Genomic DNA, 26,742 nt, shown 5'->3' on the forward strand with positions numbered 1-26,742 from the left:
AACAACTTGTTACTCGAGGAACAGTTTGGTTTTCGGAAAGGTCGTTCAACCGTCCACCAGCTGACTCGAGCAACAAACATTCTCAGACGGAACAAGTTTGTTTCGAAAACATCTGCCATGACGTTATTGGACGTTGAAAAAGCGTTCTACAATGTTTGGCATGATGGCCTGGTGTTCAAATTGCAGCAGTACGGTCTCCCAATCTTCCTAGTGAAGACAATTAATAATTATCTATCGATCAGGACGTTCCGAGTCTCTCTGAATGGCATCACATCAGATGCTTTCAACATCGGTGCTAGGGTTCCACAAGGAAGCATCATTGGCCCCATTCTATTCAACCTGTTCACCTCCGATATGCCGGGTCTTCCTGATGATGGATCGTTGTCTCTGTTCGCAGATGACACATCCATCGTCTACAAGGGTAGGGTCATCGAAGCTCTGACTGCCAAGCTTCAGAGAGGGCTAGACGTCCTGTCTGAATATTTCAACAGCTGGATGATCCGTATCAACGCGGCAAAGACCCAGGTCATCATCTTTCCACACTCTAAATCTCCCAGACTTGTTCCGTCGGTGAATAATAAGATCTGCTTGAGCGGCACAGTGGTGGAATGGTCGAAAGAGGTAGTCAACCTCGGCTTAACACTAGACAGCATGCTGATTTTCAGGAAGCACGTTGACAAAACCAAAACCAAGTGTAACATCTTCATAAGATCACTGTAGCAACTCATCAACAGGAGGTCTACTCTATCCCTGAAAAATAAGTTTGCTGTCGACAAACAAATCATCCTTCCCGTAATAATACGGGATGCAAATCTGGGAGAGTGGCGTCAAATCACCTTAAACTCCAAAGGATCCAGAACAAGATCCTTAGGATGATCCTAAACAGTCCCCAGCGGACTAGAAATTCTGAGATCCACCGCTTGGCTGGAATTCAAACGTTAGAAGAACGGAGAGTATTCATAAGACTGATACAAATTTTGACATTTTCGCTCCACAGTGCTCAAACAGTTCCAAATCGGGTCCTTATTAGCCTCCCAAAATTTGAACTCATTCGATAAGAAACTGAGTTGGCACAAACCATTTGAAGTTTATATGGAAATTAATATGGGAAAACCAAATGTTTTGTGCATATCCATCTAACAATTTACCATATCGCTCTGCTTTGAAAAATGATAACTGAGCTCGTAGCAAATTTTCTCAGCTACAACTTTGTCCAAAACCACTTCTCAATATAATGTAAGCATCAAAAGTTATCAATAATTCAAACCACTAATGTCTCATGATTATGCTCAATCAACTGTTCAGCAGGCAACATTGGTGTTTCTGACGCTTAGAATAGAACACAAAAATCATGGCTACTATGTCACACTGCAAGATACAGTGTTGCTCACAAAACAGCTGCTTGATCATGCCATAAGATTATCAATCTCTTAAACAATTAATAACTATTTTATTTGACGTTTGGCTCAACAACTATATTCTGCTAAGTTGTAGCTGAGAAAATTTTCCATCAGTATAGCTTTTGAATTTTTGAACAGTGCAATATGGAAAAAGGCAAGAAGACAATGAACAAAAAGTTTGGATTTCCCATAGTAATTTCCATATAAACTTCAAATGGTTTGTGCCAAGTCAGTTTCTTATCAACGGAGTTCAGATGTTGGGAGACTAATAAGGACCCGATTAGGAACTTTTTGAGCACTGTGGAGCGAAAATGTCAAAATTTGCATCAGTCTAGTATTCATCCTGGAAAGGTTCAGAGACACCTGTCTGAGATCGAATTATCAGATCATACGTGATCTAGCACGTTAGGTTAAGTTATACTCGCAGTTAGGTAGGTTTTCACTTTTTTTCACTTCAAACAAAACACATCCCCAAAGGGGTATTCTGTAAACTAGTTGAAAAACGCAAATATTAAATTAGAATATCAAATTAAACAAAGATAAAGAGCCAGGTAGGCTAATCAATTAAAATCTTAAATCAATGTACTATCATAATCAACAGAAATAAACATCATTTTACTACTACCACTACGGATTTGTTAGGTGTACGGATTGTGGTTAACGGTCATTTAGTGATAATAGTGCTGATAGGTTTGCTTGGAAATTGTTGAGAACGAGAGATGATGTTAGAAAGTCAACAAATACAGTTGTTGCGATGCCAAACTTTCCATCAATTACTTTTACCGAACGTTCAAATTTTGATAGACTGTAGTTTTGGTCAATTGCTACTCCTCATCGCCATTCGAATGTGATTAATGTGATAAGAACAGCTCACATGTAGGGAACTAAATTAAGCCACTGGCGTTGGAGGGAGGTAAATCTCACGATTGCTGTGTCAATATTTGTTTTCTTTACATGAGAACCAGAGCTGGAGGACAACTATAGCGTAATTTACAGTCATGTACACACTTAATTCAGACTACCGATGCAGGTAGGGATTTACTGGGTTTTGAACAGCAGTACAAGTCGCTAAAATTCTCAAATGACCGTTACACGTGGGAAATCAGTACAAGTTCAGAATAAGTTTGTAAATTATTTCATTTTTAACTGATTTTTAAACTTTCACCTAAAAGTTATGTACTTCAAAATGTATGAATGGCAGCGGCCTGGTGTACGTTTTAAGTGATTCAAGTTTGGCTTTTGACTCTACTTTCCTAGTCCAGTTGATTTAAACAAAACAAATTGACTTCTTTGTTCAAAATATAGTAGACGTGGAAAATTCAACTCAAATAATAGCTCTGTTCAAAAGAATTAACAACAAGTTTAGAGCAGGAATTAGCTGATTTCTCGCGAATCAAAACATGCTCACACAAACCACATGGTGTACTGGAAATAAAGGTCTTCTCCCATGCCTTTGATTTACAGTAGCAATTGCGTCCTGTTGACAAATCTGGGAAAATTGTTACTGTAAAGTATATTGCTGGTACGCACATAATACATTACTAATATACATCATTTGAGTGCTTCTACAGAGTTCTTATCCGATTAATAAATTCTTATTCAATGCTGATTAATGTTGACGCCATTGTGTTCTCATCAACAACTGCTTTAACCAAAACCTGCATTCGCTGCCAAGAACCACCCTATCAATGCCGGCAATGGCCGGCTAGAGCACAGCACACCGCCGAGCCGGCTCGCTTCTGTTGGACTGTTGGCTATTTATTTGTTATTGTAGGTGTCCGCTCATCGCGTGTTGAGTTGTCTTGTCGCATACGATTTGCCTCTCGTCGTCGTCGTCGTTGGTTGATTGGAGTAACTCAGCTAGCTCAGCGCAGACAATCAGCCAACTCGGCGGCATCCGCCGTCGTCGTCTCTAGAGCCTCTAGAGCACAGTTTGTGTTCTCTATTATTTCGTGGTATATTAACGCTCGCTATCAAACGGACAGAACTCAGTGTCTACTAACGCTCCCTTCCAGTTGCACACAACAAAGCTCTCTCGAGACGCTGTCCAGCTAGTGTTCTATAGGATCCTTGTGCACGCGCGCGGATTTTTTGGCAGGTCCAAATTTGCAAATCCGGAGGCTTTGTTACCGCTGATTGAATCTACGTGCGCGTGATTTTCGTATTATTTCCCTTTGAAAGTGACACCGCCGCCGCCGAGGTTGCTAGCGATCCATTTCTATGCGACAAGGGCAGAGTGATAAGCGCAAACTATAGAGTGATTAATTTTTATCACTTACCGTGCTCTTGGAAAGCTTTTATGACACACGATTAGTGGTTTTTGTGTGGGAATGATCGCTGCCTTTTCTGCCAGTGAGGTGCCAATAAAAAATTGGAATATTGTCTGTGATTGTGCTTGGACTACCTTCGATCGATAAGTGATTCTATCGGTTATTAGTGATTAGCGATAAGTGACCTGCAAGGTACTTCATGAAACGACACTACTTTGTTCAGCAAATGAATAACCAGCAGCGAATGGCTCCCGTGGGAGTTTGTACGATAAGCTCTTCCGTTTCTGCTGCTGCCGCTGAGGATATCTCCAAAGGTGGAGGGACGGCCAACGCTGGGTACGGTGGAACTGGTGATGCTGATCAGAGTCCCCCGGACTACGGGATTGTGAATATCTACCAGAAATCTGGTGGTGATTTGAACAGCTTCGGTGGGAAGGGTAAGAGTTTGTATGAAGGTAGCCACGAAAAGAGTGAAAGTGAAAAGGGTGGCAACAGTGCAGATGAAGACAGCGACATCATCACGGAGTACATAGGACATTATGGGTTGTGGCAGTTCTACTGGACGTTCCTGCTGTGTTTGTTCCAGATTCCGACGACATTCCACATTTTTTGTCTGGTCTTTCAGGTATGAATGAGAATGGCTTTTGTAAAATATTTAAGATGTGTATAGTGTTTAGAATATTTCAGACCAACAGAAGTGTTGAGGTCTATGAAAATAGCAAGCGCTAAAGTTATATAGACCAAATAAAAATCCTCGTTAGAATTGGTTGGTTGGTTGTCTTTACTAAGGAGATTTTCAGCCAGACGCAGCGCGCTGGTTCATCTCCAGCTCGTAAGAATTTTTGTAAATCATTCAAATTTTCGTGTAATACCTGTGTAGAAGCGCCAGCTTCATGAATTTTTTTTTGTTGGGGGAGGCAAGATGTTTTTAGAATTGTTCATTTTACAAATTGGCAAAAATTAGTTAGCTTGACAGAACTGATGAAATCTAGACTGTTTTGGTGATTAAGTGGAGATTAATCAAATTTGGGGATAAAGTTGATGATGAAGCTTAAAAAAAATCAACCATACAAAGTGGGGGTCCTGGTTGGTGATGGTAGCTTTGAACAGTTTCTCTTTACAAAAAAAAAGTAGATTTTTCTGCATAATTTACAATTGTATTTAATTGACGTTCAATAGCACCCAAGATAATCTTTCAAACATACCAATCATAGGGTTGCACAGAGGAGTAACTGGAACAAAACCTGGCCAAAATTATATTCACTGGTTTTGAGCAATTTTCTGCTAATATATATTAAAATATTTAATAATAATAGGTTTTTAAACTTCTGTTAACTTTAACTTTTAAAATCCATCTACTTAGCAGTGCATATCTGGCCTTTCATCATCCATACGAATAAAAAAAGTAATGGATTTTGATAGTAAGATGTTTTTATTCTTCTGCTTAATATAAGGATTATTTAACAAAAAAGAGTAAAGAAATTATCCAAGAATCATTGCCCTTGCCTTTAAATGTGTTCATAATAACGTGAACTTTCATTCGTCCATAGATTATATGATCTGATCGCGCAAGATTCTATAACTTTTTCAAGTCTGAAACAGCACAAAAAAAACATAAAAAATACATTTTTTTCATATTGTTGAAAAAATAAGACATTATTTAAATTTAAAGGTTTTTATCTCATAACTTGTTAGAAAAGAGCCCAAAGTACCCATTTTATTATAACACTTGTCTCTTGATCAAATTGTTTATATCTGGTAGGCGTAATTATTACATGGTTACGTTTTGGAAAACAAGACGCTTCGAATTTATTCAGTTTTTGAACACGTCTCAACATTTGTAAACACAATTTAACGTTTTTATTCCGTTGCCACTTTATGCTGCATTTATTGAAATATATAAAAAAATATAGAAGGATGAAAAAGCAACAAAATCTTGTTTTCTTATTTTAGCCAGGTCTTTGTTCCAGTTACTCCTCTGTGGGTTGGAACGATTCTTGTCCTTAACTTGAAAGTAACATTTTTCTATGAACTAAGTGTAAATGGTATTTTTTGGATTTTGTAAAATGTTTCCAATGTTAGAAATTAATGAATTTCTGTAAAATTACTAGTGACATCAAAAATACCCACATTTATGCTCAACTGCATTTAAAAAATATGTTCCATTAGACTGATGCAAAATTTGAAATGTTCGCTCCACAGTGCACAAACGGCTCCAAATCGGATCACGCTTAGCCTCCCCAAAAATTTAAACTCATTTGGTAAGAAACTGATTTGGAACAAACCATTTGAAGTTTATACAGAAATTACTATGGGAAAAACAAACTTTTTGTTCATTGTCTTCTAGCCGTACATTTGATCGAAAAGTGGTCTTTAACAAAGTTGTAGCTGAGAGTGAACTGGTCAATTTTGAGGTTTTACCATAGTAACTGCTATATAAACTTAAAATGGTTTGTGCCAAGTTAGTTTCTTACTAAATAAGCTTAAATTTTGGGAGGCTATTCAGGACCCAATTTGGAACCGTTTGAGCACTGTGGAGCTAAAATTTTGAAATTTTGCATCAGTCTAATGTTCCATCATATCTGCTGAAAATATATTTTGTACATCGACTTAGGGACCTCAAATTTAATAAAAATATCTCATAGAAAGTCACTCGAAAGCCATTTGAAGGGTTTATCAATATTACCCCATTTGAATATTTTCAAATTTGAGATTGAAAAAAATGTCCAAAAACGAAACAAAAAACTCAATGAAATAAGTAATCTTGTGGAACAATAGCATTATTAGAACCAATTGATTTTAATACCATAAGTTTGTCAATTTTCTTTAATGTAAGAATAAATTTCCATGTTTACGTTTGATGTGATCAATTTGCTCCAGCATTACAGTATTCAATTTAGAGCAGCATTTCTCAATCTATGGGTCACGACCCTCTAGTGGGTCACAGAAACGCAGACAACTTGGTCACGTCTTCAAATGTTCGTGAAATTTGATAATAATTTTGGGATAATCCAAATTGATTTACATTAACAAACTAACGATTTTTTGTTTCGATAGAGTTAAAACTTACTGAATTTCATACTATTTAAAATATATGAAAATTTAAACAAATTTTCATCCAAATTGAAACTTTCTTAACCCGTAAAGTACCAAGACGAACAAACTCGTTCTCAGCAATGCCTCATCCGATTTTCATAAACTTGGATTTTTATTCAAGGGGAATAGTTGAACTCCTGGTTCTTTGGGGATGTAAATATGTCTCTGATTTTTTGTACTTTTTCAACCAGTTAGACCAAATGTTTTAAATTTTCACACGAATCGGTTGTCTGGTGCAGCAAATGATATCAGATAGATGAAATATGATTAGTAAGACTGAATTCAGATATTTCCATAACGTATGGCTACGATATTATCGGCTCCGGGAGTCCCGGAAATCGGTTCTGTAGGACATAGTAATATCTCAGGCAAAAGTATCTTGTGGCTTGTCAAATCATGTCAAATAGGTAGAATCAAGTGAATAAAGATGATTTGAGATGATTTTGGCCAGTTTGGCATCGGTTCCGGAACACGGATCTGTTAATTCCGGCAAACGGTTTGTTGGAATATAATTACATTGAGGTTATGATATCATATTATGCCAAAATGACAAGCTATGATCAATGAAATCAGGTTGTAGTGTATATGGTCACATTGGCATCGGTTCCGGGATTCCGCAATACGATTCGATAAGGAGGGGATCTTGTAATCCGCTTCTTTAGGCCATAGTCATATTTGAGGCAAATGAATCATACTGCATATCAAATCATAGGGTATGGCCATGAACGATTATTTCAGATAATTTCATTGTCATATAGACACATTGGCATCTGTTTCAAGGGTTACAATATCTGGTTCCGTAAATTCTGAACTATGACTAGAAATGATAAGCTACTATATCCCGTGGAACGTGAAATTATGCATGTTCAACCGAGATGAATATTATAATGCAAACAAAGCATAAATCTGAGGACAGTAGCCACCATCCAGGATCTGACCCTGGTGCTCCGGAAGTAATTATAAACTAACAGTCCTACCTGCCCCGTAGCGTGGGTAGCTCACCTTTTCGTGGTACGTTACGTGATGTAAGATCTACCACCGATTCCTAGTCCTGACTACCTAAAATTAGGGTAACAGGATTTTTCAGTAATCAAAGGAACACATCTTAGTCCTTGTTACTTTTTATGCCTTGTTGATAGTGACAACACTCGATTTTGTCTACCGAGGATGATCTTGAAACAAAGAAACAAATGAGTTAGTTAGTCTTCATCTATATGATTCCTAATCTTCTATTCGTTGTTCTGTTTTAAGTGGTTAAGACTAGGGACGTTTTTAAGAAACCTCATTTTATAGACTTGGAATTCTACTCAGCCGGCGCCGGTGGTGTAGTGGTAAGCGTGACTGCTTTCTAAAACCTCAATGGGTCTGGGTTCAATCCCAGCCGAGGTCGGTGGGATTTTTCTGAGGCATAAAAATCTCTGGTCACGTATTCCTTCGGAAGGGAAGTAAAGCCGTTGGTCCCGGCCCATGTGTGTTGAATGGGTGCGATATCCTACGCAGGTGTGGAAGCTGCCTTCCTGCACATTCGATTGCCGCCGTCAATGGATGGCAATCGATGTTCGTCGGTGATTGGCACTAGATTGCGGAACAGAGACCGACGTTAAATAAAGGAAAAAAAAAAGAATTCTACTCAGAACTACCTTGGTATTCAGGTTTCACATAGAACCTGGAATTCCTCAGAAAGTAGATTGCACCTAATGTTTTCCTCACAGCTCATCCCAGAACTCCCTTGGAAATGATCATCAAATTTCACGAGCCTTGAAAATTATGCAAGGTCCTTAATATTGATGTTTTTTTAAATATGTGATCTTAGGAAATACCTAGGATATAGGTTTTTCAACATTTTTTCAATTGTAATTTTTTTAAAGTTCAGAATTTCAATAAAATTGTTCAAATTTAAAATTTGAGAAAAGTATCCTTATTCCACATCTTGACACAAAAAAAAAGCAATTCAAGTCTCTGATTTTTTTAACTTGATGTTATCACTGAATATTAATCCATTCAGGATCTATTAAGTTCAACGAGTGAAAGAAAATATCATGGAAAATTAAATGTTTGCAGAATAACGTGTATTGTGTGAGTAATGATGAAGTTCCCTAAGAATTCCTGGTTTTTCCAGGAAAAATAAAATTCCTTGGGAATTTCTGGTTTTTCAAGTTATTTTTTTCAGCAAGAAGACACCCTGAGTTTCTATAATTGTTTTTTATTCTTCTTCCTAACATGAGATGGAATACTTGTTGGCGATTTGAGCCCAAAATGGAATAGCCTAATTTATCCTTCTATTATTTGCTGCTTATTCTGTTTTTCAAACCAGCATATTTTCTTCGCATGTGTTTTTCTGGAATTTGACGTAATAACGATTCGGCCTAATGGCCATTCGGCCTAGTGAGTATTCAACCTACTGACCTTCGGCCTGGTCTAATAACCCAGCATCCGTCCTGAGCATTCAATATAACCTGTTTGATATATCTCATGATAGGTTCTGGTATTAAAGCAATGAACCATATCCCAGAAACTCCAGAATCATATTCCGATATGTTCGCTGGGTCCGGGGTACTCACCAGTTATCATGTTTTATAACTGTACATTAAAATTAGGTTAAAAAAAACTACAAGGGACATCCCTATGGGGTTGTACGCAATTGCGACGTAGGACTTCGTGGTCTTATGTAATAAATCTTATTTGTTAACTGCAGCAGGAAGGTTCAAAGGATTGGACATGAGCCGTGACTTTATACGTGTCATGTCAAGGCTCATGTCTAATCATTACTCGTTAGACTCACATTTCTTCCGAATCGGGCTCGCAGGCAGCAATTGGTGCGCTTGTGGTAGTGGCTATCACGATATCGACCACGTGCTTTGGTCATGCACCCTCCATTATGTTGCTAGATCCGAGTTATCCGCATCCCTCAGGGCCCGAGGAAAACAACCTTTGCGGCCCGTTAGAGACATCTTGGCGAGCCGAGATCTCGATTATTTTAATTTAATTTAGGTGTTTTTGAAACAGATCGATCTGAGGATTTAGTAGTTAGTGACATCTTGTGTTCTCTCAAGTTGATAGGTCTCCATCGGTGTACCCCCATGTTTATCTTTTTCTCCAGTATGTCGCTTAGTTCTAGATCAAGAGCACATTGCTCTAAAAACCTTGTGTTCTCAATCCCTACCCTGCCACCCGTTTGTTACAATTAGTTACCCCTAACCTCGAGATAGCCGCGAGTAATCAGCCCCCGCTTTATTAACGTTAGTTTTAAGTAATTTTGTAACTCAAACGATGAATATCGGCTCCGCAAAGCTACGGAAAATGAGCCTGGAAAAATAAACACATTAAAAAAACTGCAGGAGGAGCTTGTTGCAATAGGAATTTGAGCGGAGTTCTCTCTGTTTATACTCTTTAGTATGACGCGCTTGGCATAGATGGCCCACAGCGACTCACGAAGAGCTACTGATTCCGATCAATAGCGGTGCGGTTTCTTCCTCTTTCCATGGATGCTCATGTGGGCTGTAGCTCGCTACTTGCAGGCAGCCTTTCGTTGTGTACTGGTCGTGTACGTGGTGATTGAATAAACACCGTTTGGTGAGACCGGATGGAATTCAACTTTGAAATCTGTGTTAAGGAAATTGGTTTTCGCAGGAAATCGGTGATAATTTTAATTATATGACATTCGTGCAATTTTCAATAGTGATATTTCAAAAATTATAAAGTCTTAAATTTAACATATGCGTAGAAATATAGCTGATCGATTGGTGATAAAATTATTGAAATTGGTCCAGAGGCAGCAGAGTTATTAACGTTCAAAATCTTTCATAATTTTGTTACATGTTCCGTTTTCGGTTTTCACAAAGTGTACCCCCATATAGAAATCACAGACGTAGTCCTACGTCAAAAAACAAATAAATAATTATACGATTTTATAATATTTTATATACCTTAAAGTATAGTGGAAAATAGAGACATCACAGGAATACATTTCTACGTTTGGTAGGTACCGGGGGCAAATTGATCACTATTTAACGTAAATATCTAAATAATTGTCTACAATAAACTAAATTGAAAAACTAATGGTATTTAAATCAGTAGCTTTTTTATTTAATCTGTATTACAGAGATTTTAAGCCGAAGGCTAGTTCATCTCTTAAAATCAGAATATTTTGAGATCTAAAATTTGAAAATATCGATATAGGGTGAAATTGCTCAACCCCTAAAATGGCTTCCCAGTGCATTTCTAGTAATTGTTCTTATTAAATGTGTGTTCTCTGAATCCTATTCAGATGCTAAAACCTTAGGTGAAAAGTATTTTCAGCAGAAACGCAAAAAAAAATGTCATAAATGCACAGTTGCGCCTAAATGTAGGCAATTTCATTCAATTAGTAGTTTTGCGAGAAACTTGGATTTCTTGATATTTGAAACATTCTACCGTAATTTATTAAATCATTCGGATTTATTGACACTTAATTAAGTAAAAAATGCTACTTGAATGGTAATGACATCAATCGTTGCACTCCTACGATCATTTGTTTGGATGTTGATATTGTATGTTGCTTAACATCAGCTCGATAACATTGATATGTATGCAATAAAATACATTTTTTTTGTTATGAAGAACACATCAGGTCAATCATTGGAGTCTCATGATGATATCCCTAGCAGCACACTTGTCATTTAACTGTTGTGGTTACTTGTATGCACCTTATTTCAGTCACAATTAAGTTGCAGCAACCTATTTTGATAGATGTGTGTTGCTTGGGATGCTTTAAAGAGTGATATCTAGCACCGAAAATGTTATATGTGACAGTTAAAAGTACAACGCATAATGATCATTTTCACCCCGGTGAACAATTTGCCCCCGGATTACGGTACATATCATCAAAACCAACTGTCAATACAACGAGGTATCTTAAGAAATCACACTCCACGATTAAGAAAAGCATTTGACAAATTAACGTGCCCAGATTCTTTATATCTCGAGCTATATACACTGAAGTCTTTTTTACACGGTTTTTTTTACGCGGTTTTTTTTACACAATTATTTTTACACGGTACGTTTTTAACGATTTCTCGACAACGATACAACATATCGACTTGATTCCAATCAAATTATCCGTTTCAAGCTATAGGTAATCGAGTGGCATACTTAGAAAAAAATCACAATTTTTGGTGTAAATACAGAAAATTTTACAATATGTCTATATGGACCATAGCATGCTATAATTACAAATGGCATCAAAATCTGATTTTTTAAAAACATTTAAGCATGTGAAAAATCAAAATCTCGTAGGTTTTTTTTTACACGGTTTTTTTTTTACACGGTAGGCATCCCCCGTGTAAAAAAAGACCTGAGTGTTCTGTGTTCCGAAAATGTTTCACTTTCCAGTTTTTCGTCATTACTCGCTTTAACAAATAAGCAGATATGAAGAGTTGGTTGGGTTTTTGATCTAATTTCCGTCCTACTAAGCAGAACTCGCGCTTAACCTCTCTTTTGCGATCGGATTGATTTCATTTTAGATAGGGGAATTTACGTATTCTCGTCAATCTACGTAGCATATTTGTTTGTTTACATGTATCTGCTGCTTGCTTTTCTATCTATTCCAATCGACAGAATTGCTCAAATCTGTTTTAAAGTGTTTTTACAACGCTCCAAACTTCTCAGGTGAGTGTGACTATTGTCGGCAGCCTCTTTCCTTCGGCAACCTTCCATTTAAATTGCGGTTTATCCAGCTGTTTTATTATCAGTAACTCGAAATCAGCCGTATTTTGTAGTGCGTATATTTAATTTGAAGAATAACCTGGTAATCAGATTCAAGCTGAAAGACTAAGCATTCGTTTAAGGTTCAATTTACTTTGATGCATTTTTTAAAAATTCAAAAGCATTTTGTGTAAAATATCAATGTGAAATTATTGAAAGTCTGATGCGCAAAATGGGGTATTAATGTATCAGTCCGCATCGTGTTCTCTTGCCGCGCGGATCTATTTGCTTTTTGCTGAAGGAAGTGGTACTAATACCTAAAGCTAAAACAAATTTAAACAGCACTTTTCAGTGCTCAATATACCTGTAAATTTTCTACCTTGTTTGACTCTTATTCCTCTTCGATCCTTGTTTGGACCCTACCCGAGGTAATCCTTCTTGGATATCGATTTGGAAAATTCCTCTTTGATCCTTCAGATTCTTATATTAATCTGCTTAGAAGTCGATTTGGATAAAAATTTACTACCGCGCAAAAGAAAATGGCACAATCTTGATCCCCCTTCTGATGAAATTAAGTTGAGTAATCAATTTGATTTGCTCACGGATGATGAGAATGATCCATCATCCAAGAAAAATTCTAGTAAACTTTCCCGGCTTAATGCCAAGAAGGAAACGATTCCCCCTATTGTGATAACCACTTCCGATTTCCATGCTATTCGCATGGAACTTTTGAATTTCGTGAAAGTTAAGTTTTCACTACAAATTGGACGTCGGGGTGAATGCCGTGTATTGGCTGAAACCTTGGACGGATTTAAATGTCTTCTCAAGTATCTTACTGAGAAGAAGCACAATTTTTTTACTTACGACACCAAAACTGAACGTGTGTTCAAGGTTGTCATGAAAGGACTGCCCAGTGGTGAATCCCTGGATCAGATCAAAGATGAACTGGCAAAATTACTTGGAGTTGTGCCACTCCAAGTAATCAAAATGAAAATGAAATCCCGTCCTGGCGATTCGCGCAACGGGATTTCTAATGATTTTTATTTAGTTCACTTCAAGTCTAGTGAACTAAACAACCTTAAGGCCTTAGAAAAAGCTAGCCTTATGCTCCATGTCCGAGTGAAGTGGGAACACTTCAGGAAGACTGGAGGAAATTTCCAAAACCTCACTCAGTGCCATAAGTGCCAGGGATGGGGTCACGGAACTAAAAATTGCTACATGCCAGCTAAATGCATGAATTGTGGTGATTCCTCTCACGCAAAGGACGACTGTCCTGTGAAGGAAGATCCTAAGAAATTTAAATGTTCAAATTGTGGTGAAAACCACAAATCCAATTTTTGGGAATGTAAGACTCGCAAAGCGATCCTACAATCTCGTTCTAACCGTCAGGTAGGAAACGCTCCACGTTTCCGACCAGGTACAAATTCCTCTGCTGTTAACAACGGTCAGCGAGGAACAAATTCTACATTCGTACCCGTAGGTACAAATATCACCCCTGCTTCAAATGTTTCATCTGTACCTGCTCCCTTCGCTGCTAACAATGTTCAGCGAGTTAATGGAGCTACCTATGCTGCTATTGCAGCGGGTAGAAATAAAAATACTAACCAACTTTGACTTAGGAAGCATTACCAACAATCAATACGAAACTAACGATTTTAAATTGGCTCACCACTTTAGTAGCCTATTGGTCCCAAGCAAACGATTAACGTAACCTATTCTAGTTGAAATTCTATTACTACACTATGTTTGTTTTGATTCGCTATGAAAGTTTGACAGATAACATCAGGGGTGTGTGGATTCATGCAGAACATGCAGGGGTGAGTGAAATAGCTTGGGACTGCTTGGGACCGTTGTTCTGCTACTGAGTGAGCCAAAAATAATAATAAAATGGAATTTTTACAGAATTCATTAATTGACATGATTTCTAATATGCTTAAATCTAACTCCATGTTTGATGCTATTCAAACTGGAGTAAAATTTGCTAATAATATTGTCATGACTTTAAAATTCAGTAATGGATTTTAAAGAATTAAATATTGTATAGTGGAATGCTCGATCTCTTAAAGATAATGAAGACGAGCTATTTAACTTTTTGAGAGTTCATAATGTGCATATTGCCGTTATAACTGAAACGTTCCTTAAACCTGACCATAAGGTTAAGAAGGACGCAAATTACTTGATTTATAGAAATGATCGTCTTGATGGACCCTGTGGTGGCGTTGCCATCATTATTCATAGACGAATCAAACATAAAATTCTTTCTTCATTTGAAACCAAAGTTTTTGAAACTTTGGGAGTTTCTGTTGAAACAAAATTTGGACAACTTACGTTTATAGCTGCCTATTTGCCATTCCAATGCGTAGGCCAGCAAAAGAATTTTCTCAAGGGTGACCTCCAGAAACTTACCCGTCATAGGTCTAAATTCTTCATTATTGGTGATTTTAATGCAAAACACCGCTCATGGAATAATGCTCAAAGCAATTCCAATGGTAATATTCTGTTTGATGATTGTTCTGCAGGTTATTACACTATTCAATATCCAAACAGCCCAACATGCTTTTCTTCTGCAAGAAATCCCTCAACTATTGATTTGGTCTTAACTGATTCATGTCAACTTTGTAGCCAATTGGTTACCCATGCTGACTTCGGCTTCGATCACCTTCCAGTAACTTTTGAAATATCCCAAGAAATAATTTGTAATCCCAACAGCTCTATTTTCAATTACCATAGAGCTGATTGGGAGCAATATCGAACATTTATGGAATATAACTTCGATCCAAACATTCCTTTGCAAACCAAAGATGAAATTAATTATGCTCTTGAATCTCTGACTACTTCTATAGTTGAAGCAAGAGCTGCCTCAGTACCAAAATGCGAGGTTAAATTCGATTCAATTATAATAGACGACGATCTTCAGCTCTTGATCCGTCTTAAAAATGTCCGTAGGAGACAATATCAAAGAACACGTGATCCTGCCATGAAAGTTATCTGGCGGGATTTACAAAAACAAATTAAAAAACGATTCTCTGCCCTGAGGAACAAAACTTTTGAAAATAATGTTTCTAAATTAGACCCGAGTTCCAAACGCTTTTGGAAACTCACAAAAATTTTGAAAAAACCTCAAAAGCCTATTCCAGCGCTTAAAGAAGGTGGTAAAATTTTGATCACAAATTTGGAAAAATCTCAAAAATTTGCTAAGCAATTCGAAAGTTCCCATAATTTCAGTTTGGGCCTTACTAGTTCTATTGAGAATCAGGTTGCTCGGGATTATCTGAATATTTTCTCTCGGGAAAATATTTTTGATGATTCCTGGGGGACTGATTTGGACGAAGTAAGGTCTATAACTAAAAAGTTTCAAAATATGAAAGCTCCAGGTGATGATGGAATTTTCTATATCCTCATCAAAAAACTCCCAGAGAGTACATTGTCTTTCTTGGTAAAATTATTTAACAGATGTTTCCATTTGGCATACTTTCCTGATAAATGGAAAAATGCAAAAGTTGTTCCAATTTTGAAGCCGGATAAAAATCCAGCTGAAGCTTCTAGCTACCGTCCAATAAGTTTGCTTTCTTCAATAAGTAAACTTTTTGAAAAGATAATTTTAAATAGAATGATGCTTCACATCAATACGAACTTAATTTTTGCAGATGAGCAGTTTGGATTTCGCCATGGGCATTCAACTACTCATCAACTCTTAAGAGTTACCAATTTAATTCGTTCAAACAAATCTGAAGGCCACTCAACTGGAGTTGCTCTTCTAGACATAGAAAAAGCATTCGACAGTGTTTGGCATGAAGGTTTGATTGCTAAATTGAAAAGTTTAATTTTCCACTTTATATTATGAAATTAGTTCAAAATTATTTAACTGACAGAAGTCTGCAGGTAAATTATCAAAATTCCAAATCTAATCGACTACCTGTTAGAGCAGGAGTTTCTCAGGGTAGCATTCTTGGGCCTATATTGTATAACATTTTCACTTCGGACCTCCCTGATTTGCCTCAGGGTTGCCACAAATCTTTGTTCGCTGATGACACAGGCATTTCCGCTAAAGGAAGAAGTCTTCGTGTTATTTGCAGCAGACTGCAGAAAAGTTTAGATATTTTCTCTTCTTATTTACAAAAATGGAAGATTTCTCCCAACGCTTCCAAAACTCAACTTATAATATTTCCACATAAGCCTAGAGCTTCGTTTTTGAAACCTAGTAGTAGTCACATAGTCACTATGAACGGAGTTCCTATTTCCTGGTCAAACCAAGTGAAATATCTTGGATTAATACTTGACCAAAAATTAACTTTTAAAGATCACATTGAGGGCATTCAAGCCAAATGTAACAAATATATAAAATGTTTGTGTCCTCTTATAAACAGGAAATCCAAACTTTGCCTGACGAATAAACTTCTAATATTTAAACAAGTTTTTAGACCGGCCATGCTTTACGCTGTGCCAATATGGTCTAGTTGTTGCACTACCAGGAAAAAAGCACTTCAAAGGATTCATAACAAAGTTCTGAAAATGATTTTGAAGTTGCCTCCCTGGTACAGTACTACCGAGATACATAGAATTTCGAATGTTGAGACTTTAGAACAAATGTCCAACAAAATAATTAATAATTTCAGGCAAAAATCGTTGCAATCCTCAATTGCAACGATTAATTCCCTATATACTTAGATAAGATTTAGTTTTAGTTTTTAGTTTTAAGATATCAATTGTTATACTGACATGCAGGTTTAAAAAACCTGTTTAAAATACTGGATTGCCAAGACAGGACCAATGTAAAAATACTTAGATATATATCATAACAATTAAGGCTGGTAAGTTACTGTAGTAACTGGAGCACCTAGGTTAAAATGAAATGTAATTTATTTTGAATTTGAAACAAATAAGAGCTAAAAAAAAATAAAAATAAACTAATATATCGAAACAAACGATTTTTTTTAATATTTTCTCCGCGATATAACGGAAATAAGTGATCACGAAACAGTTCAGAAAAGCTGTTGAAGATATTATTAGATGCAACTTTGCTGGGGACACTACCTATCTATTTGCAAAGACATATTCAGGTAACCACATAGATGAGAGTAACATTTTTTAACTCTTACTGTACTGATAGTACAATTCTTATCAAACCCAGAATAATTCACACACACACACAAACTTTTAAATCCCTCCCATTAATTATTTAAACAAAACCCTATAGAAACCTCCAAGTTCATAAGAGTTGACATCCCAACAAACAATTCAAAGTCACAAATAAGCATACACATTGAATAAATGCTGTATAACAGTGTACAATGCTGAATAAAACAGGATGTCGAATTATGTGCTGAAAAAAGCTCATTGAGATCGATAGATGCGCCTTTATTCTGCCCTTTGCTCTGATATGATTAATTTACTTATTAAGAGCTTTATAAACGACTGTCTTTCTTATTCAGAACAAGAAGTTTGATCTAATAACAAACTGAATAAGTGTAATTTGTACATAAATTGACACTTTAATTCGACTGTTTTCAATTGATTAAATGACATGCTTTATTGGACGTCTAATAAATGTTCTCCAGCTTCATTATTAGATTTCATTGCATTGCTTTACAATATTGCTGAATAAAGGTGAATACAGTCAGCATAATAGCTCTTATATCACTATGCGTCCATGTTGTAATCATATGATTTGTAAATGCTTTATAAACGACGTTTTAGATTCATTATTTGACAACACTGATTCAGTGTAACAACAAGACGAAATCAGTAGAGTAGTGGTTACCGTTTCCGCTTTCCAAGTAGAAGGTCGTGAGTTCAATCCCAAGCTCAACCTTTTTTTTTATTTGTGTTCTACGTCTAATTAATTTAAATAGTAATCATCGATCACATGAGTCACGAAAATGAATGCATTGATCTAGTTTAAAATATAACCGAGCATCCTTTCTTTCGACTTGAAGAGGTGAAGAGGTAACATTGGTCTCAATTAAAACAACGATGAATGAATTAATCATTCCCACAGGGCCTTGAAGGAGCTAGAGTTGCGATCGGGAGTGCTGATACTTTCATGCAAGCTTTTATTGATTATTGAGTTGCCCATATGATAGATTCTAGGATAGCTCAGATGACAAGGCAAGCGGCTGGTGATCGGGAAGGTACATGGTTCGAATACCATGCAACGACATGTATAATAAGTATTTAATAAATTTTCTTATATCTGTGTGGTCCGAGCCACGTCAGAAATAATAAATACAATCACTTAAGAAACACACCCATCCCTGTCCCCGTCCCTCTTATTTTCGGTTTAATTTTTCCACAGTTGAATAATCGTTCAATAAATGTATAATAATGTCTAATGAAACGTTACTTCACATGAGAATCAAGCGTATACAGAGCATCACTGTTTTAAGGAAGCAGTGATGTCTAATAAACGCTGAATAATCAAAAAAAAATCGAATAAACTCTGTTACAACTCATATAAGTCGAATAAAAGCTTCTCGACATACCTTATACAACATCAAGTAGTTCAATGTTGTGGTTGAAAAAAAAATTCCACATTTGTGTGAACAAAGCCTGAACAGAAGTTATTATTAAAAATAGTACAAGTACTATTAAGCATGCAGTTGAAAAAGTGGCCAACAAGTCGTTTCTTCAATAGACGATTGTTTGTTGGGATGGCCTTTACTTCAGAATGGTCCTGACATTTTACTCAGCATACTCTTGAAATTTCTCATGAAATTGTACCCAACATTATCATTGAATATTTTACAAAAAATCCTTGCAATTCTCTTCTGGATTTTTATGGAACACTATTGCAAGTTCCCTTGGCGCTTGTCTCAGAATTCTTTTGAAACTCTCATAAGAATCTCACATGAACTATCCTTAGAATTCCTATGTTATACACTTGAGAATTGTGTCCTACATTTCTTCTTTAAACTCTCTTTAAAATTTCCATCCATAATTCCTTTAGAACAGTCGTTTGTGCATGAGAACATATAACATGTTACTTTAAGTTTTTAGTAGGAAATATTGACCAAATTGTTGGATTCAATGGATCCCTTCTGCGATTACGAATATATCATCGTCGCTATTTATCTGTGATATCATGTTGCTTCATCGGCATTCTAGAGAGGAAAGATCGGGATAAAAATACCCATGCTAAGGAAAATCCCCGTTTAATCCACAAAGCGAATCGATATTTACGCGCAATAGCATCTCTATGTTGGATTAGACAATACTTCCTAATTAACGTGACTGCTGATTGTCATACTTAATAGCCGTTGTCAACCACTTTCCGTTTTTTTTTTCTTAATTTAATTCGGTACCCAATTATTAAAACACACCCTGAAGTTTTCCATGAACAACAGGAAACAGAAACCGAACGAAGAACTAAATGCTGAGCTTTTTATGCATCTATCCGAAATTTAACTACCGCCAAATCACTTTTTTCCTCCATTAATGTGCTGCAGAAAGTGGTGAAACACGGAAAAATAAGCATTATTTAGACATACTATCATGGAATATGCAATTTTCTGGAATTATTTTAGAAATTGTTGCAAAATGCTGCAAACATTGTTGCTGATTATACCTGAAAAAGTATGAGGTGTAAGTGCATTTGATTTTACAAATAAATTAGTGACATTCCCTCAATTCCGAGTCAACATTCGGCATTGCCAAAATTTTATGCCCCTGGTGATCTTGACATCTTAAGCCATGGCACGGAGATCACGTTCCTTTTGTTGTTTGTGACTGTAAATAAATATGGTTGTCAAAGATCTGTGGCTGTTACTTGCCATCATAAATGACTTCGGTCCTATCCGATTCTGATTGGCGTGTAGGTTGGCTTGCTATCCTCGATACCGAGATACCTGGGTATGAAAGATGAATTAGAAGAAAACATAAAAAAAAAGTTGACGACCTTTCAAGTGAACCCCGGTACCAAGTTTGGCAATCTTAACTTTAGAGCAGCAGCTCCTCAAAATCAACGGCGTTCCGTTTCTCCATATTACACAGTAGATTACCACATCGATGTCCTAATTGTTTGCATCTATCAAAGAAGTGTGCCACTGACTCTCACTTTCTCGTAAAAGTAAACAAAATCAAAACAGAGAAACGAACAACGCCAAGATTTTACTGACTGTAACCACCGTGATAGGTTTATTCACCTTCAGTGGGGCCAATTTCTGGTTGAACTTGAAAAATCCACCGCAAAACGGAATGATCGATGATGATGATGATGATGAGCACGTGGGTACCTATCCTATATGCATGGCACATGCTCCATATGACCGGTATCGCGAAGGCGTGCTATGGTCAAGGAAAGGCAATAGGTAAAATAGTAGAAAGTGAAAAGCAGGTGAGCTCAACGAAGAGAAGCGCAATACAAACCGCGCTGGAGAGAACGGCCAGTGGACAGAAGACCGACTTCATTGTTTCCCGGCAAGAACTGGGTGCTTTACATTGGACGCTTGCCTTGTAAAATCGGCCATGATAGTGAGCATTCATGGATTCTAATAATCTTGTCCGTAAAACAGATGAGCTTTACTCTAAATACAGATATGCCATGGCTTCATGCAAATTTAGTGAAAATACACTTTTTGATAAAACACTGTGACTTTACTCATAATTGTGATGTGTTGTTTGGAGCATTCCACTCCATTCTTTTGAGGAGAACGGAACATATTTGTGAAATGGAGGCTTGTTCTTCGCAGAATCGTGTAGAAAACGGATAATGTTTCCTCCAGTTGTATATACAGCCCAAGTAACAATGTTGCAGCCTTTTGGCTTGCACTGATTTATTGTTGTTTTATAATGGCAATAAGCAATCTTTTTAGTTTAAATACAGCATTTAAAAGTGCAACACATTCTTGGTCGGCATTTAAGCATTTTGCTGTTTTCAAAACCTTTTAAAGTCTGACGATAAAGTCAAAACGGGTCTGGTTTTAAAAATGAATTTAAAACAGCACTCTATCCCTGTATAAAACTGTTCAGTTAGTCAATCATAAACCTGCTCAGTATTTTTTTTATTGATGCCATGACAAAATACGCCATAAAGGTATTTTATCATTATAAAAGCAATTATAAAACTGTTGCTTTTTGGTATCAATAAAGTGTATCACAAAACTCCCTATTGTTTACAAATTAAACTAAAAATATGGATCCGCCTAGAGACAGAGAAAAAATAAATCGATTGGAGCTTTTAAACGAAGAATCACAAGGAAATGCTAAAGGATAGTCGAATAATAATACTAGCGATAGTAGGAGGAATAATTGTAGCGATGCTGTCGACGGAAAGGAAAAGGACTCCAATTCCAGAATTTCCTGGGAGGCCCAGCAGTTCTGAATGAACCGGTCAACAATGACAGAACAGCCGACTGCGAAGAGTGAGTGAATGCGGTTAACGAAGCACTGGAAGCCGTCAAAATGACGCTTAAAATTGATGGGAATACCCAAAATATTGTCAATGGCGTTTGCGACGCGATCTGAATAAACACAGACCAACCTTCTCCAGAAATCGCGCTTCGATGATGATTCGAATAACATGCATCAGTGCCAAACTGGAAACTGACTGCCTTCCGGACCATAGCAGTGGCTTCATTCGGTGAAAGGGTCAACTGTTCCAAAAAATCCAAGCAAGCGCACATTAATTTCCTCGGATCAAGGGAAACTTTTTGGGAACGATTGAGCTTCAACCTGTTCCAAGATATGCAGATACACTTCCCGAATAACTGCTTCCAATGGATGACCGCCCTTATCGAGGATGCCACGCAACTTGCGCATCAAAACTATCGAAATGTAAATAAATTTTGACGTTTAACTTTTTCCAGGCACCATTAATGCCGCCATAAAACTAAACGGAATAGGATCAAGCAAAATGCCAGGAATAGGATCAAGCAAGCCAAATTAAAACGTTTTGTATTTGTTAGCGATTTCATGAAAGCAAAATAGCTTTTTCACAATTGGCCTATGGAAAATCAATGTTTATGCCAGCGCCATATTGCTAAATAGCAATATTATTACATTGTTTTTTTTTCTACTACCTTCGTTTTTCAATATGTTTTTCCATGAAAATAACTTTAATCTCATAAATTCATCAATGAGCAGTAATAGAGATTACGAAAATCATAAAATAATCTCGGCGATCTTTCGAAGCACATTTCACATTAGATTTAATCTATCACCTAAAAATAGACCACAAAATGAGAAATGCTTCATAATTTTGGTAACTCTTTCACATTAGATGAGAAAATTTAATATCTTTTTATCTTGATTGATGCTTTATTTTCAGTGCGGTTAGCAAGCGTCAAAAGCAAATGGCACAAGTATTGATGCCAAATGGCTTTTATTGTAGTTTTGATAAGGATTTCAAATGGTTTTCAATGCTTTCGTCGTATAACCTTTTTCAGCAAATCAATCTTGAAGTGCCTCGAAAATATTCCCTTCAAAACCTTCTTCGGGGTGGGCCAACTAGACAGATTCTAGTCTTAATGAGGTTTTGGTGGATGTAATAAAGGCAAAGCCGTCTTGACCAGCGGTTTATGAATGTTGTTTTATAGCAGCCTTGTAGTATTTCATAAAACGTTAAATGTTACATGGGAGAGAGGTACGGTTGTTTTTGGATAGAGTTTTGACCAGTATTTTTTAATCTAGACTTTTTGGTACCTGTCTTTTTAAGTATTCTAACTACCAAATATCAGACGGCTAGGAATTGAGAAAAAGGAATACTCCATCCTGATACAACGGTACCTCTCTGTATTTTCGATGCAACATAACCTACCTTAACATTAAGAAACTTAAAACATATCAAGATTTGCCATTTTCTACATACCTACAATTCGGATTTCTTAAGATCTTTTAATAATACACTCTTCGTAATATACAATACATTTTGATTTATCTTTCCCAAAAAATTATGATGCGGATACTTTTCACTTTCAAATAATTAAAATCCAAAATTAGCTTTTCCACTATCCCTGAGATGATCATATTTAACGAACCATCTTATATGTCTGAGGATATGTTACTAATTTTATATTGTTTGCCCCACAAAGACCCTTAGTGTTGAGTACAATTTTTTTGGCTGTCAACATCTTTGGCATATGCTCGTTACAAATAAGCTAGTCAAATTTGATGCCACAAATTGCAAAACATATTAAATAAGTCACACGATCAATCCTTGAATTTCAATGGAATGGTAGTTTGGAAAGTCAGAAACATCCTGCCAAAATTTGAAGTCATTTGGTTCACGGGAATCCCTCGCTCTAAGGGGTTGAAGTTTGTATGGAGAAAATCGACTAAATGTACGGGAGAAAGAGCCACTTTCACATTCACGGCTCTTAATGGCGCTGTAGTTTTCTTCGTGTACAAAATGTAGAACCTTTGGAGTATTGGGAACATTTTGGCTCTAGACCGGATGTGATTCCGAACTAACCCCGAAATGTTATTAGCGTTTGAAATGAACACCACCTGCCTTACTATTGGTGAGGGCCTAACGTGTTTTTTTTTTGCGAGCATGCATACGAATAGCAATGTTTACATGCACAGATAAAAATTCTGAATCTTTATTCTAATGTAAACATTCATTCACGTAGACTCGTATTTCATTTCACGCAACCGAGCAACTTGTAAACAATGTTGTTTACAAATATGGGCTTTTGTATACAATATTACCTACATTGCATGAAATGTGTCAGAACTTTACATGATATATAATGTAAACGTATATGATATGTGACGCTCCATTTATGTGCATCATATTGAACAGAAATTTACACTACTTTTTCGAACTGTGTGGGACTATCTTCTCGCATCGCGATCCATCTTTTTACAGTTGCAAATCTACTGAATCTTCATCACTCTTCTTTCCATCTACTTATGGTGGATGCATCTAACGACAGCAGCACAAAATCTGTCGGGAATATCAGGAAATATATTTTTCATCATTGAGTCGACATACGGGAAAATGAGCTGAATACTGAATAAAAAACAAAGTGTGCATTGTCAAATTTGAAGTATTTTTGCTGGAGATTCATTGAAGCTTTTTTTATTTGACAGCTGCTGTGGAACTTCTTTTTCTTGGAACTAATCCGTTTAAAGAGTAAAATCTCTGAAACAGTGTTTGGAAGAAATCAAAAAACTCAAATGTTAAGCTAGAGAATGCCCAAGAGTTTTGCCTTGCGAAATTCAGCTGCTCAAAAATCACCGATGAGTTTTTCGGTTTAAACATTCATTCCTCTAAATGGCGTTTGTTTTCGATCACTTGAGTTGTTGGTTCTGATTTCAGCGTAGGTCGCGAATTGATTCAGCCGGTGTGGGGTTGCTGCTACGTCTTCCAGACTGTGTACTGGCGAACTGAAGCCGTTGCAACATACCGGGTGAGATCTTCCTTTATTTTTCTTTTAACTTTCATTCCATTATTATATGAAACATTAAATGCTGGGTACGGGAGGTTCCACCCAATTGAAACGAAATGGATGGGTAGAGTGGAAATCCCAACAAACAATTTTAGCTGCAGATTAGCTTATACATCCAAACTTTGCCTTATGCAGCTAATTTTTGTCTGTATAAGCTAAATTGCAGCTAAAATTGTTTGTTGGGATGCCAACTCCCTGTCTCCCTCCCTAAGTGCTACTTTTGCACTATTTGTTGGAGATCTATCAAAACATTCATGTGCATGCCATCAATTGACGCTTGACCGAATTGTATGAGTTTTGAGATGGAATGAATGTTTGAGGTTGTAAGTGTGAGTGCGTAAAATGCGTGATAATCTCAAGCGTGAGTTTTGTTTGCAAATTCGCACGTGAGTTTATTCGATCGAATTTCAGCTTATTTACGCGGTGATGATGTTGGGGTTTTGTTTTTGCTGGCGCTGATTTTATGTGTTACCGCATATTTTTTAATTGTAACAAATCAAAAACAATATAAGTTTTCGCGTGTGGATAAGTGTAAATTAAGATCTATCACGTTTTAAGAAGTTTTTTTAGTGAATTTTTAAATAACGTGAAAAGAGTTTTGAATAGTTTTGTGTCAGCGAGTGCGAATTAATCTCGACGACTATCGACCGTCCTCAGAAGTGGCCCCCCCAAAGGGCATCAGCTTTTTATCACACATGGCTGGAGTAAATTGGATCATTCGGGTGAGACGGTTCCTTTCTTTTTGTTTAATTTTATTTTAAACAGGATTAGAATTTAAATTTAGGAGCTCAGCTAGCTTGGCGGCTGCCACTTTTGCTTACTGAGTAGAAGATCGTGGGTTTACTCCCAAGCTTCTCGAGAACAAAACAATTACTATGGTCGCATCGCCTGCTTAAGCGAATTCTGACCCATCTCCTACCAAACTATCGCTGGCCTCCCGTTAAGTAGATGCTACATCAACAATATCCTTCCTTTTCCAGTAACGGAGAAGATGAGCGTGGCCGACAATGGTAATTGTCATACTTTTCCTGTTCTGAACTTTGAAACTCACTCCCACTCCCAAACAGTTTTCCTTAAGCAATCAGAATAAGAACGTTAGTTGATACATGACAGTTGCCAGTATGCAATCTACGAATTACTCCGTTACACACGGAACGCAACGCAACGCAAATTCGCACGTGAGTTTATTCGACCTGGAGTTGTCAATAAATGAGATTTAAGAATGATTTTCCGAACACTGCTATGGAAGAGAAAAATTGTCAAGATTATTGTGCACACGACCTACACGTTTCATTACTAATTGAGCCACTCTTTAACAATTATTCTAGTTGCCAAAATGCTGTTAAAATTCAATATGTAAAGGGTGTCCCACATCAAATTGCATCACGGAAAAAACACTGTCAGACAATATAATATAGCCCATTAGTAGTCACCAACGGCGCACTCCGTTTGCCATATGAGCAAATCACTTGCCAAATCATGTATTTCTTGGCAAACTTTGAAAATGTCTGCTTTCTTACTTCCTCCGGAACATCAAACTTGTGCTGGGCGGTGAAGAACAGTAGCCCCGGACCCAAGTAACAAATCTAGAGCTGCTTGGCTATATTCAAAATTTATAAAGGTTTTATTGCAGCTGCAACCATTACCTACTGCTTTATGACGGTCATATACAATGCAAGTCATGAAACATTCATATAGCTATCTACACAACCCCTATAAAGCTAATAAAAAAAAACCAACCGATGCTTATGCTATTTTCACTTATGAAAGGTATTATGATTGCTTTGAAGTATAAAAAAAAGTAATATGAATTGCCCTTATAAAACCCAAAAATAGATCCTTTTGTTGCTTTATAAGTAAGCGCAATAAAACTAGTTGGCCATGAAACAGTTATTTTAAAACAAT

General features: G+C 36.8%; 1 protein-coding gene across 1 annotated transcript in view; it reads left to right on the plus strand.

The window, feature by feature from the left end:
- The first annotated feature begins 3,325 nt into the window (after positions 1–3,325).
- Positions 3,326–26,742, plus strand: part of LOC135705192 (organic cation transporter protein) — a 74,974-nt gene continuing 51,557 nt past the window's right edge. Inside the window, exon 1 of the mRNA XM_065226796.1 lies at positions 3,326–4,295. Within this exon, the coding sequence (XP_065082868.1) occupies positions 3,870–4,295 (426 nt within the window). The 5' untranslated portion in view covers positions 3,326–3,869. The remainder of the gene's footprint in view (positions 4,296–26,742) is intronic.

Source organism: Ochlerotatus camptorhynchus, unplaced genomic scaffold (genome assembly GCF_037179485.1).
Source record: "Ochlerotatus camptorhynchus isolate MF236.1 unplaced genomic scaffold, CSIRO-AGI_Acam_v1.1 ptg000261l, whole genome shotgun sequence".
NCBI classification, from domain to species: Eukaryota; Metazoa; Arthropoda; class Insecta; order Diptera; family Culicidae; genus Ochlerotatus; species Ochlerotatus camptorhynchus.